The sequence below is a fragment of the Anoplolepis gracilipes genome, chromosome 4 (assembly GCF_047496725.1).
Source record: "Anoplolepis gracilipes chromosome 4, ASM4749672v1, whole genome shotgun sequence".
In the NCBI taxonomy this organism is placed as follows: Eukaryota; Metazoa; Arthropoda; class Insecta; order Hymenoptera; family Formicidae; genus Anoplolepis; species Anoplolepis gracilipes.
In genome coordinates this window covers 8757852-8773496 of record NC_132973.1, presented here as the reverse complement: position 1 = coordinate 8773496, position 15645 = coordinate 8757852, and the positions used below count along the sequence as shown (strand labels likewise).

General features: G+C 35.0%; 1 protein-coding gene and 1 long non-coding RNA gene across 2 annotated transcripts in view; one reads left to right on the top strand and one right to left on the bottom strand.

Annotated features, from left to right (window-relative positions):
- Window positions 1-342: 342 nt before the first annotated feature.
- Creba (Cyclic-AMP response element binding protein A) overlaps window positions 343-15645 on the top strand; it is a 28401-nt gene continuing 13098 nt past the window's right edge. Inside the window, exons 1-2 of the mRNA XM_072891590.1 lie at window positions 343-790; window positions 4414-4637. Of these exons, the coding sequence (XP_072747691.1) occupies window positions 4572-4637 (66 nt within the window). The 5' untranslated portion in view covers window positions 343-790; window positions 4414-4571. The remainder of the gene's footprint in view (window positions 791-4413; window positions 4638-15645) is intronic.
- LOC140665446 (uncharacterized) lies at window positions 7002-8173 on the bottom strand. Its single transcript, XR_012046613.1, has 3 exons — window positions 8093-8173; window positions 7501-7641; window positions 7002-7326 (listed from the first exon to the last, which is right to left on the bottom strand). It is a non-coding gene; the product is annotated as an uncharacterized lncRNA (long non-coding RNA).

Genomic DNA, 15645 nt, shown 5'->3' with positions numbered 1-15645 from the left:
TCTCTCTCTCATCTCTTTGCACCCATTTCCCACGCATTATCTAATCCAATTCTCCCGCGTCTTACCCGAACAATCTCCCGACCTCGTTTCCCATTTCCCGTCACGGACGTCGCGTTTCCTGGGGCGTTTCCCGGATCGCGAGACGTATCACCGAAACGTTGCGCGCGTTTTTAAAAGTCCGCCCGGCGACGCACGTCACAGCTGATAAGGCTGCGCGCGCATCCTCCGCGGCCGTTCACTGTCAGCTGATAACTATCACTACGCTAGTAACAGGTGGTTCATCGCGATTGGCCGAGCGACGGCGATTGAAGTGCCTCGGCGGCGCCAGCACGTGCGGCCTCGCCGCTCGCCGCTCGCCGTTGGGCCTGGTCTCGCATTCAAGCGCGGAACGTCGTAGCGCACGCTTCTGTTCGAGAAGCACGACATCGACGGGCAGATATATCCGCACCATCGGGGTTCGAAAATCGATAACTGCGTGTATTCGTGCGTGCGTGCGTGCGTGCGTGCGTGCGTACGCGTTCGCGAGATTTTACAGTCGAAGCGGCACGATTGGCGGCTCCGTAACCTCGTAGGTGCGGGCTATCGATCCCCGGGCTGTCCCGCTTTCTTGCGCGTTTATTGGCGTCTACATCGCCGTCGTCGCCTGTATCGCATCTATCGTGCGACAACGAGCTGCTGGCTTAACGAGAGTATAGTGTATTGTGCCTTAATACGATAATTAGTCCTGTGATTTCGCGCGTTTCGGCGAAGAACGGCAGATTTCTTTCTCTCCTTCCACTCAGCTACATCGGTGAGTAACAGTGCGATCGCATGTGTAATCTTTTGTCCCCTCCCCCCCCCCCTCCCCTCGTTACTTTTTTTCATTTCCATATTAGTAATTTTTCCCGGTCCCGGTATCACCCGGGGTACCGCCCGACGCGCATCGACGACGGTACGGTCCGGTACACGTGCACACCGAGCCGGCGCTCCGTTCCATCTGGTGCGCTCCGGTTACATCGACCGGATCTTCTCATCTTGCGTAAGGGTCATCTCACGCACCGCTGGACGTGCAAGCTACTCGAGATAACCGAACGCGATGAGTTCCCGAGAGATTGCAGACGTAATCGAGACGAGTGATGTATCCCACATGGAATGTGGAACTGCCTCGATTGATAAAGATCTCTCTCGAGATAGCTCGAAGGGGAATGTTAGAAATTGATTAATTTATTTTCGATAGAAAAAAAATCGTGTGTACATGATTGTTGGACAAACAATATAATATCGATAAACTTATTCTTTATATCTTTAATATTATATTCTTGCGGTGTTTCGTCACATCAGGGTTTTTGCGATTTCTTAATGACGTTTTTATCGTATTCCGACTTGATAAACTTCTTTAATGAGTGATATTAATATTCATAAAGTATAAGTTATTTAGTTTGACGCATTTTAAAATGTTTGCTCTTATATGATTTATAAAGATAGAATATTCTCGTTCGCCGGAATCCGTATATATCTTTTTTTCTCTTGAAATATCAGCTTCGATCGATATCGGTTGCGATTACGCAGAATCGTTAGCGCGTTGAAAGGTCGATCGAATCGAGACAATTATATAGAAGTGACATTTGCGCGAACAAGTTATTAGGGAAAATAAAAAAAAAAAAAAAAAGAATATATCGTGCGAGATAACATGTGCGGAAATTGTAAAGATTGAAAATAGAGCTGAAAGAGAACTCGGGCGAGAGAGCGCGATGTGAAGGATCAATGTTTATCACTGGATCTTCCGGCAATGACTTATTAATAAAACTAATGATACGTGCGCGCGGAAATGAATAATTTTTTTCGGGAACAACTTTGATAACGATATCGTGATATGATGCGCCACAAAGTGACGCATTTGTATTACAATATTAAATAACGTGTATTGTTACGTTGTTGTTATTGGTATAAATGTTTAATACGCGATACAGAAAGCGGATTTGCCATCACTTTTAAATTATGCGCATTTAAAGAGAGAGTAGAATAACTGTATTTTGACAGAGTTTAACGTGATTATCATATATTAACGTATAACTGTTTCATCTAAAATACCATATGTGTATGTTAAAAAACAGTATATACTATTTAATATCTACTGTGTCATTTGTAAGATATTTTATTAAATTTCAAAGTCAATATTTTTGCTGATAATAAGTGTAGTGAATAGGTGATAATTAGTTTTTATTTAATTAGCTATATATTACATTTGACTAGAGAGATATGCGATATGTTTCTATTACTATTTACATTTGAATTTTATATATTTTAATATATTTGTTTTGTTTTTTTTTTTTTTTTTTCAAACAAAATAAATATTATGTACATCTTTGTGTAACACTTTGTACATTCATAACAAATTGACAATATTTTTCCATTGATAATATATAGTTATATTACATGTATAAAATAGTATTTTTTTTTATTTTATAAAATTTTTCTAACACAATATATAATTTACGGAGAATGCAAGATAGAGAGAGAGAGAGAGAGAGAGAGAATTCTGTTCATTATATATGTAACATATAAAATTTAAATGATTTTTTTTATATGATTATTTTTTTTAAGAGTGTTTTCTCTCTTTATTAAATGTAATAAAATTTTATCTTTAATTTTGTCATGGACTATATGGACTATATAGTCCATGACAAAATTATTTATTTTTAAATATTTTTTTAAAAGTGTTTTCTCTCTTCATTAAATGTAATAATATTTTATCTTTAATTTTATTACATTTAATGAAGAGAAAAAACACTCTTAAAAAAATAATCATATAAAAAAAATTATTTAAATTTTATATATTACATATATAATGAACAGAATTCTCATTTAGATTATATAATCTAAATGATCGACACGATTGATCGCGATCGATGGGTTTGGCAGGCTTATTGTATTCTAAGTCAGTCAATTCTCAGCGCAAGCCTCGCTGGTGTAAAAATTACTTATGCATGAATCTTTTTATGAGAAAACATTATCTTGCACGTACAAAGATCTAACTGCGGTTAAAAGAGAGACTAGGTTTCAGATTAGAAAAGGGTATTTACGCCACATATGGCACACTACGTAATTTCCTTTTTCGACAAATAAAGCTGATTAAAATTCTCGACATACTTTAATAAATCTTCTCGATTCGTGATTTCTGATCATTTATGCTTGTTATACATATGTGAGAAGTAATTCAATTCAACTTTTCACGCATCATACTTCAAAATAAATTTCAATTGACATATTTCTCATCTAAAGATTCTTAACATTACCTCTTTAATCTAAGTACAAAAAGATTTAGTAAATTTAATTTATAAATATAATAGTTTATTGATACGATTGGAAAAATTATATGGAATTATAAAAGAGAGAAAGGAAGAGAGAGAGAGAGAGAGAGAGAGAGAGAGAGAGAGAGAGAGAGAGAGAGAGAGAGAGAGAGAGAGAGAAAGAGACAAACAGATATATAAAAATAGAAATGAAAAGGCACTATAATACAAAACGTTATTAAAATTATTAAAGTTAAAAAAATTAATAAAATAAAAATATAAAATAAAATAATAAAATACAGTTTAAAATTATAACTTAACACATAATTAAACATTTTTTTCCGCTACTTTTTTAACCCAATTTTATACGCTCATTTATATATTATTACGTGACAATCGGGAGCATCTTCTCTTTGTTTTCTCACAAATATATAGCATACTTAGCTCACATGAAGATAGGTCCATTGAACTCGTTAGAACGCGCCGCAATCTGCAATGCAGCTATGCATCATCCCGTAATATAGGACAAAAGGCATTAAACGCGAAACCGGCCGCGGCAGATAATAAGCTATACGCGCGATACCATACGGTGCTGAGGTCACGAAAGCGTGTATGTGCATATGTTAATAATCTATAAGTTGCACGCTTCTTATCTTATATTCTTTTTGCTGATCAGCATCTGACATCCGGTTGGATCTTTCAGTGATACTTACATAAACCTCTTCTTGTTTATCCAGCGAGATACTATAGATATTCTTTATTTTATCCCCTCTCACAAATCTCTCTTTCTCTCTCTATTTCAATTATTATATATATATATATATATATATTTAAAAATTAATGCCACATTTCCCCCTTATCTCTCGTTTTTTCTTTAATCCCATTTTAATTAGGTTACTAATGTGACACATAATTTATTGTCTCCTATTTTCTGCAAATAGCGAGATCCCTATTTTAATCTTAAGAGATCCAAGAGAGAGAGAGACTCACGCGGATCTCGAGATCTCGTTTAATGCAATTAAATAGCACGCTGCGTAATTGCGGATCTCACGTTACGTCGCTTTAATGAATAAAAGAGATAATTAATGATATCCGATGAAATATATCAGTTGATGAAATTGTGGGACAATCTCTTTGCTTTCAGATATCTACAAGTTTGTGACATTATCGAAGGATGCTGAATTTCCGTGGCGACAACATGTCCGTCCTTTAATTTTGTCCTTCGTCCTTCATGGATGGATATCATGTTTCTCTGACCGACGACGCTTATATTATCTGCAAAGCTAAAGGAAACGAAATATCATGGCATTCTTCGACGTAGGACCGGGTGACCTCAAGGAATTATGGGAGTCCTATCTCTCTGACCCGGTGAGTGTGCATACAAACTGATTCTTTCCATAAGAGACCGCAACGAGATTAGTTGAAAAATTCCAGAGAAATGTTGGAAATCTCGTACGACGAAGAATACTTATGTATACAGTTTCACGAAATTCTATTTTATTACCGCTCGCTAACATATATACGTCTCCGCAATTTCAAGCTTGCAATTGCAAATGGCTTGCTTCTTATATCGCAGCGCGTATAGATATTCTCGAGAAAGTACTCGTCTACGAGATGGCGAACGAAAGGAAGCTGAAACTGTTGGAATTGTAAGGACGCCTACGTTCTTTTCAGAGTCACAATCCTCCGCGTTATTCGAATATTTGTGTCAGATATAGAGAGATAGTATGGTCTCGACACCAACCTGCAATACAATGCTGTCACAATATTACTAACGAATACCGTTATTTGTAATGTTACCCACGTACTTGGGATTGAGATATAAAGTCAGAGTTTATAAAGGAGATTTTACATTTTCATTTTACAATGCTATATTTTTAGAAATTTGTAAACGTCTTTTATGCGAAACACTTACATATATGTTATGTTATATTTATCAAATTTATTGGTTGAATGTCATTGAAAAATACATTTCCACTTCTTATATGTTTCTCGTAGATAACAATTACGATTCTTAACATTGATATGCCATTTATTTGTAAATTTATTTGCGAGTTTTTAGCACTCGAACGAATAACTGAGCAAATTTTGTTGTAAAATTTAGTAAGTCATGATTGCGTTTAACCAGAAAAGTGTATGTGTGTGTGTGTGTGTGTGTGTGTGTGTAAAATTTTATGAAAGTTAGCTCCAATCTAAAATCGCACAAATTTTTAATCGTACTTTTCTTCAATCAAACTTTATTTTTTTTTTAATTAAAAAAATTAATATCTCTCCGAACCGGAGAAAGCGATACAGGCTATACAAATGTCGCATATCCACATATGCAGCTTGCATACTACCATTCATCATCGCCTTTGTGTTAATTAAGCTCAAGGAAATAAGTGAACAAATTTACATGATAGCACGACGTCGGATAGGATAAACGTCGCAACGTTTCATAACATCGATAATTCTTCCGTCAGTAGACACCCCTGTCTATTCATCGCGTTTCTCACATCCGTTTCTACCATCTATCGAACGCAACGGAGACCATTTTTCATCGTTCATCATTATTACGTACATTCGCAACGATAACAATGGTTACGCATATGCGCCTTTTATTATCTCGCGACGTGTAATTTCTTATCGTCGATCGACGCGCAAAATGGGACACGAGGAGCGCGATTCCCTTGACCCTCTCTCGCGTCAGAATTTTCTGCGGGAATATCAAACCGATGATGAACAAATAAAAATAAATCACTTTCTCATTAACGGAATTACGCCGGGTTTCTAGAAACGTTAATCATGTCTCTCGCGAGCGAATCTATGTTTCACGTCGATAATAAACATTAATACGTGCGGTTAAATTCTGCACGTCGGATGTGTATATACTTATATATTATTAGTTATTGTTTCTCTTATCGCCCGCCCGTCGCTTCGCATGTTCGCAGATAGTAATTCCTCAGGTTCTCGAAGAAAATTCTCGGTATTTTTATTATTTCCTGGAAGGCCGGAGCGCAAGATGCACATGTTCGATCTCATTGAAGACTAACGTCCAATCGTCGTTTGCGGTAAATAGGATCGTCTCTGAAATTAATTTATCGGCTCGATTATCTGCTGTATCGAGGACTTGCGCATCCAACAACGTGAAACAATTATTATTTTTCACGATGCACATTCGAACGTCACATGCATATCGTCGCAGCTCAGTTGTCGTCCGCAAACATGACGGTAGGATTACCGCTGCTCGACAAAATTTCACGGCACTTGTCGTGACATGTAATACCGCGACGGGGAAGGGTATTGTATTTGGGCAGTAAAGTATTATTAGTGTGCCACTTTACACACTTGTACAAATATCGCCATCGTTCTTCGTGGATACCAAAAACCGATCGATGGTTTGCCCGCATATTTTAGCTCTCGATATGCTAAACCTGTAGGAATATATTTTTGAATTTAATGCATCTTGCAGAATTATTTCGCGTAAAATTCTCAGACCTATTATGTAATTGTATTAATGTGTAATATTTCCGTGATAAAATTGTTTCTCTCATTGTCAGCAGACGTGATAAAATACGCCGAATGTAGTAGATTACAAATTAAGCACACACAGTAAGATGCTGATAAAAGTTTAACGAAAAATTTTTTTTTGTAAATCTGTAATATTCAGAATAATTTTACAGTTTCGTGTATATTCTCTCGTTAAGCAGATAATTGCATCTGTTTACTAATTACAATTTATCGGTCATCCGCTTGATTTATCGGATATATTCATTATAATCCTTCGCTTTTATAAACTGAGTCAGCAATTATAATATTTTGATATATATTTAATAACGGAGCGCACGCGCGCGTGTTTGTTTTTTATCTCTTTAACGCATCGATACGCATACTCTTTATTATCTACGAAATGTAGCTTACGTAACTTGAGAATTGTTTGAAAAAAGGCACACGCGAATCAATAATAATATGCAATTCAAACATATGCTCACATTTATTTTTCAATCAACTTTTTAACCTGTTTTCTTTTTTTCTCCATTACTCATTTGCGTCTGCGGCATAAAATTCGACCTAGACACTAAAGATTAAAAGAATTATATTATTTATTTATATGTACACAAAAAGTCATTAAAATTGATGTTTTGCTCGAATTTTCAAGCTGTATTTTAGCATAATAAAAAGTTATTAATACGTATCGATACGATAGTCTAGCTGTGAATATTACAAAAGAAATTGAAAGGTGAATCAGTACATGTCAATGCTGTCTCATCATATTTGGAGGGTCAGTCCCCTTTAGCAACCGGACAGCCATCGCGAGCGAAGCCAAATACGTACAGCTAATAAAATCGTTTAAGCCAAACGTGTGTTCGTTGAAGAAAATCTCAGCTCCAATCTAAATATAAAAACGATGAGCAGATTATTAATTACACGTAAAAAGCAAGAAAAGTTTGTTTCAAGGAGAATTTAAATTGTCATCGTAAAACCTGCTGGTAATGAATATTTCAATTACGGATTAAATTGTCGCCGGCAAAAATATCGATTTCCCGCTTAGCCGGCTTTCGTCTCTCGTTAAAAATTACGATTTGCCGGCATGACAACTGTTTTTGCCGCGGGATCAAGTGAGCGATAAAACAACAGCGCGAGGAAACGTATTCGCGAGTATTCGCGATGCATCGAACAATTAATACGGATTCGTTCACAATCAGCCGAGAGAGAGAGAAAGAGAGAGAGAGAGAGAGAGAGAGAGAGAAATCGATTTGTACACACAGAGAATATATTTTTATTTTCTCACCGCGGAAGGATTGGGCAGGTCGACACTTTTGCGACTGACTTTTTTTTCTTACCTTTTTATTACAGAAGAAACACAGCTGCAATTAATTTGCTATCTGTCTTGTTATGTTAAAACCACTTGTACCGATAAGCATTATTATCTTGACAACGTATGCCGCGTTGCATTGCTCTTGGAAAGTTTGTGTGTATTTTTTTCTATTTTTAACTTTTTTTTTTTTTTTTTTTTTGGTTATACGAAAAACTTATTGAATTCTCACTCTGTTTTAATTCGCGATTTTAATCCGCTCATATTTATATTCACTTGGTTATAAAATTCATATTTAATGCTAATCTAATAATCGCGTAAATGGATAAAATTTGATGCTTAAGGAAATTTTGCTTTCATTTTATCGGAAATGTAGGGCAAATATGGCAACCTTGCCGTGGCGCCCGTAATTGTGTCTAGGCTCTATACACGTCGCGTTTTTATCGTGGGCGATATAAAGCAATTTTCCTCACTCGTTTGTCGTGCTTGCGCAGGTGCCACTGACGCAAGTGTGTTGATAGTAGTCCTCGCGTTACAAATTCGAGCGTAGTATTTAACTAAATATTTTTCCAGTAGCAACATTTAATTTATTTAAAAAGAAAACTCGACATTAACAAATATTAATTAACCGCTATCAATAAAATGTATATATAATGAAAAATAAAAAAGGATGTAAAAAAATCTTACATAATAAAATGTACAATATTGCAAATAAATTAACAAACATTGCGAAAGCCTGCATTTTGAAGAGACAATCGTCATGCTCTGATTGAAAAATTTTCCTTCGGAAGAACTAATATTCCAGATAAAAGTGAAATCTTGCAGTGAATTCTCGCTTTTTATTCGTGAATTACACGAAATTAATGTCTGACAATTGTTTGCTCAGCATGTCATTAATGTAAAGATTGAATAACAAAAGACCTTCTGGTGAGAAAGTTTTTATTTCAATCTGTCTGAAAACACAATGAACGTGTTAAAACAAAGTTAGTTTTCTTAGAATAAGGAAAATATTGATCATCTTTGATGTACGAAAATGGTCGACGACAAATTGTTGGTTGAAATAAACGGACAGAAGATACCCCGAGATAATTGTATCTTGATTCCACGATCGTTTTATCGATCTCATGCTATTATTTTCTCATGATATTAAATTTTCCCATTTTGAGTTAACTCAGAAGTATCGAACAGGAAGTAATCAGTTTGCTAATAGTTAATAGACTTAATAAAACATTAATTAGTTAAAGAAATTAATAGAGTTTTGATAGAAAAGTAAATGATTATTTTAACATAGTAACACAAAATTCTTAAGTAAAACTATTTTTGGAGAAGTTTCATAATCATTCATTTATCGGGCAAAGACGTATGGCAGATTACATATCTAATCTAATTAGGATGAAGAGATAAAGATAGTCATAGTATAGTATTATAGTAGAACATTCATAATAATCTCCATAGCAATACCTCTCTGAGAAAAGTCGTGGTTGGCTGCCTTCTAATTCAAAACCGGAAGTGTGAATATGTCGAGATCCCAACCGGAAACATAGCCACAAAGAATGGAAGACCGAAGACAATAGTGATAGAGCAATATTGTGACACTGTTTCTTCTGCATATGGTAAATATTATATAAAAGCGAATAACTAGGGAATGAGAGCGCACATTCAAATATTCTAATGCTGAGAATTGAGAAGCATTAAATAAAAATGTAAAGTCAACTTGAATTTATTATATTTTTTAAAGATTTTCTGAAGTTAAAATAAAAATATATTTTACACGTCGTTGATTTTTTTAAATATATTCTCGCACAATCGTAATTCCTTTTTTTTTTTTTTTTTTTTTACAAAGAAAGATAAAGAGTTTTCTCAAGGATTTTATCTCCAAACTACGAAGGTAGGAAATAATACGATACAGAGGAATCACATGAATTTTATAATCCGATAACTCTGTACACACAGGATACACACAGCAAGCATATCTCGGAAATCCTCTCGGAAATGACAACACATCGGATGCTTTTCATTTAATGACACAATAATATTTCTATTATATACGTGTGTATTATATATATTTATTAATATAATATTGTTGGAAATTTTATTGTGATCATTCTACAAATTAATTAATAATTAAATTAAAAAAAAGTTTGCCCGAACCGATCATAGAGGTCGAGTTGTGTCGACTCGTATCACTTAAATAGAAAGCATATTATTGAATTAGCAACCGGTCTCTCGTCTCGTTCGACTCAAAGATTCGATCTCTACCAGGCAACTTTCTATCTCAAACAAACAGACGCCGAAATAGAATTCCGTCAGACGAGCTTTCCGCCTAAGCGAGCGGAACTTCCTCGGTTCTTTCCTCGATTCGTGACATCGTCGTCAAAACGAACGTACTTGAAAGAAAAAAAAAAAAAACGTCAATTACTCGGCGATCGCTCATTTTCTAGCGGCACATTTCCTTATCGCCAAGCGCGGCACGATTCCGTACGACCGTGGCACGAAAATAATTATTGTTTTTCCCGACTTCCCGTTTACTTGCACGCTTCGCTTCTTCGTTACGCCGCGATTCAAACCGCGTTAGAAAAGGAAGACATTCGGAAGAATTCGCGACGAGTTCGCTATAGCGTGACCTTTCGACGTTCGGAACAATTTCTTCGGATAGAGATGCCCCGAGACGTGAAAGTCCCGAGTGATTTTCTGGAAAACTTTTCCCCGCGCTTCTCCGTCTCGATGCGAGAGAAATCGTTTTTTTTTTTTTTTTTTCCTTTCTATTTTATTCATTGATTTATTTTATTTTTATTTTATCGCGTTGATTCGAAAACAGCCGAAAATATTTTAGACTCGCGTCGTTGAATTTATGACTAACACTTACCGATTTTATAGGTAGAATGTAAAAAAATTTATTCTCTCTGTTAAAGAAAAAAAAAAATTAAATGCGCATAATTGTATGCGACGCGCTCGTCTGAATTCCTCGAATGTATCGATCGATTCAGACTGTGATTACCGGTAAAAAATAAAAACTTTTCGATCCGCACAGGATATTGTTAAATTCTTACCGTTTCTGGCGTATCGTCTGTTCGCAAAACACCGTTAGCTGCGGGATTCCACCTTTGTACATGCGTAACCGTAAACTTTTCTTCCGTGCACGCTTGCGCACAAAACTATTCTCTCTCTGTAACGCACACGTGATGCTATGCATCGTGAACTACGGGTAAAAAGTTAAAAGGAAACGCATTCTCCGTGAAATCATTGAATTTAATGAAATTTCAAGGACACTAATTAACGCATTTCGATTAGATAATTGAATAATATAATACAATGCATAGAGTAATCATGAAAATAAATATTTAAAAGATTGTAGTAAGATTTGGTCGAGAAGGAAAAAAATCTTTATTAAATAATAGTAAATTTATTAATATAAAAATAAATTGTCTAATACTTGAATTATTTTTCGCATTGTAAGACAGTATTATATATTTCTGATTCAACTATCGCCAACGAAATGTCGTAAGTCATCCTTTCCTTTGATTCGTCATTTCCTTTGAATCACCCACATGTTTGTAGATAACGTGAGAATATGTAAAAATATGGCAGATTTAATATCATGCGGGATTATAACAACACTTATCTTCATAAACAATTGCGTCATATGCGCGATTCTTGGATAAGAAATGCAATTTGGTAAGGTTTGTCACACTCAATTAAATGCGTCCTTCGAGAATGCATATTGATGTTACTTCGCACAAGAAAACGCTGAAAAAGCAAAATAAAATGATCCACGAAAAGATTCCCGAACGATTTTAATAAACGTTGTGTAGATAAATTATCTCGCAGTTATCACTTCATATTCGACCGCTATATTATAACTGTCACAAGCTGTCACCGCTCAGTCAGTTGGATGCAAAGGGTTGTCAATCTTGTTGTAGTTACTGGCATGAAACTGTTATTGTTACTATCGTTGACGCTTGTGATTTGTGAATAAACTCAACGAAAATTCGCGCGTGCAATCTGTCGCGTGATCTTGCCGCAACGGATAAAAGAGAATTTTTGTGGAAAAAATAATAATAAAATTTTTCCGTCAAAAGTATACAAAGTATAACGTAACAATTGCATCGCAAATCACGATATAACGAGAAAGAAATTCTGCTGACCTTGAATAATTCAGCACGATTGCAATCGCACATTCGTTTCGTGCCAGAGCTGTTTTCGTCTCAAACGACAGATGCTCGCTTATCCGTCTCATTATCAGCGATTGGTCGACATCATGGTGAGATTTCAACGACAAATCGCAGATAATATTTGCGCTATAATATTTATTCAAGGATGAATAAATTACGCTGATGAAAACTCGTATTTATGCAGAAATTTCAAAGAGTTTTGTAAGGAACCTAAATTTTTGAAGTATAATGTTGGATCTGAAATATCAGACGCCGTCTTTTTTATTATTTGAAAGTAAAATATATAAAATCTCTTTTTTTTTAAATAATAATTATTATTTGGAAAATATTTTATTCTTGTTAATATATATCAAGCAACGATATCGATTCAGAATAATCTATCAATCTCGTCTATTCTCGATCAATGATTCGAACAAAGGTGCTTTTAACAATGCTTTTATTTTTATCTTGAAAACTTAATCATATCAAAAGAATTTTAGTCTTTCTATCGTTATTAGCCAAAGTGAAACCACTACCAAAAGAAAAAGATAAAAACAAGAAAAACAAGATTGTAGATAGTAGATCACTTCACGCAGCTATTTTCTTCTGATAAAAGTCTGTAAGTTTCCTATAGATATTTACGTTTTCCAAATTTTACGTATAGAAATATAAAATATACAAATATAAATATAAAAATATACAATACAACGTATACAAATACAGAGTTATGCTACGGATAATATTAAGAAAAATAGTGCAATTAGAGAGATTGAAAGTTCTTGGATTTTTTTTCTTTCGCACTTGGAGGTCATTATCTCGGTCTTGTTAATCCAGTAAGTTAGCCTAACGGCCAGGAATCTTTTCCGGATCGTTGACATTCCTATGTTGCAAGGGTGCTACGAGCTCTCGGGTGTGCAGTTGCATTCTACTGCACTGACGGTTCTCGATTTCATCTATGTAGGTCTCGCCGATACCGTCGTATGTTATTTAAGGCGGTGACACTCCTCTCTGCTTTCCTGTTGGCTTTAAGCAGGTTCCCGACTGTACGCTGAATTCGACTCGTACTGCGACACACCTTATCCTTGAAACTCCTTTTTATAAAAGTTAATTGATTTATATAAAATTCCTTTCTGTAAAATTAAATTAATTATAATAAATTTAAAATTAATTTAAAATTATAAAATTAAGAATAAAACCGTCGCATAAAATTATAAAATTAATAATCCTTTTTATGAATTTTTTTAATAAAATTAAATTAATTTTCATAAAAATTATGCGATGAATATTAACAAGCATTTTTAAATTTTCGAGATTGTCATGTCAAAAAAGGCATAAAAATTCTAAACTCTAACGAGTAAAAATTTGGAAAGATTAGAATCTCTACCTCTTGTTTTCACGGCTTCTTAGACGCTTGTGTCAAGAATAACAAGTAACTCATTTGCACCTTATGTTTGATTTAGCTCCCTGGCTTCGTATAAATTCGTCATTAGGTTTCAACAACGACTCTTAGCAGGTCCGTCTTACCCTAAATCTAACACACTCGTCCCGCCGAGTTTCTCGCATAATCGGTGACGCAAGTGGTCGGCTAGGTCCCCCTGGACTTTTTTCAAGATTCTTGGAGTCCGTGCACGCGCATTTATCAGGCGCGTTAAACACACGCGTGTGATTACACGTCCACAGGTATACGACGGCGATAAAGTGAAACGGTGGCCCCTGCAAGTCAGTCGTGCTGAATAGTTACGCTCGCCGCGTGATAAGCTCTTATCAATTGCGCGCGTCCGCCATTGCACGTTGTTTCTCCATCTTCTTTCGCCATGCAATTCTCTTTCGCCATGTCGCGCCGCCCTTCTTTTTCGAAATCGTCTATAAATCTACTACTCGCCTTCGTCTGACCTGAATTGATAACAACGCAGTCTCTTGCGATATACCGATTATCTCACTTTTATCTCTTCACTGACCATGACGACAAGTTGATAGAGTACTGTTACTTTTAATGACGCGAATTAATTAAATTTTGCTCGCGTTTTGTCTCGTGTTATCCTATTAATTTCAATGTCGTAGACTGCGATCAATTTGCTTGGAGCAGAGGATTCTTGGAGGCTACAATATTGAACTTTTATAAAGATATTCTTCTTCCCTCTCTCTCTCTTATTTTTTTCTTATATGAGAAAAAAAGTAAAAAGAAGAATATCTTTTTATTGGAAGTTTACGTTTTAGTTAAGCTTTTACGATTTAGTTAAGATTTGTTGGCATTGCGTTTAACGAATAATAGTACAACAAATGTTACATAAGTTAATGCTAACGAGTTTCTCAGAACGTATGACTCAGATGATTGGGAATCGAGCAAAGTTCATCGCTTACGTCAAATTTACTTTACGCAAAAAGTTGGTATATCTGATGAGGATAAAGAGTGGAACAAATAAGAAAGAATTGATCGAAACATCAAGCATTATTGCAAACGATAGAAGTCAATTAATTTACGCCCTTGACATGTAACACTGTATAATGAACTGTTGATCTGAATAGTTAATCACTGATAAGTTAATTAATTGTTGCTATTATAAAAGCACTTTCAGAACTCAAAGTTTATAAATGTACAAACGATTTCAAACTTACAAATTTTTACATACGTGTTTCAAATTTTCATGAATTATCGTATATTTGTGTGTGCTCAAGATTAGAAACGTATTCGAAATCGAATGAGATAATGTTGATTCAATGGTTGCTTTCAAGCTCAAGGTAATCGCAAAGATGTTTTATAAATACTTAGAAATTATTATAAATCTTAAATTCAAATTTGAAAAATTTATAGCAGTCTACACATTCCCACAATTAATAATAGTATTTAGAATTATTAAAATTTTTAATTAATTTACTTTCTGCCTTCTTATATTATAATCAGCGACAATAATAATCCAGATTGGCTCCGCTGATTAAGCCTTTTGATTCTATCGAAAGTATTGTATCCAATAGCCATTCGTTGGCTTTATTGGTCTCTCAGATTCGAATACTAATCGATGTAGTGATATATCTCGAGGCCAGTACAGGTATACAGAAGGAAATGGTCCTCTTTGCATTCGATTCGAATTATCGTTGTTGATTGCTCCATTCTTGGGCACAGAGGCAGAAAGCAATAAATTCGTCGGGCGATATTTCAAATATCAAATTTATTTAACGCAATTGTGTAATAAAACGCCGTCTATTTATAACGTATTTGTAACGTATATTTACAAAATAGAGAATGGTTCCTATATCTTGTTTTATCTCGAGGATATTATCCTGTTTATTATAATACACTGAATTATTTCGTGAGTGAATAAAGTTTGTAAACTTTAGTGGCGATTACATTGAGAGAACAAGCAGCCAAATATTTATATATATATGAAAGTTTTTAGCTCGATGTGCGAGAACTACCTGTTGATCCACGAAC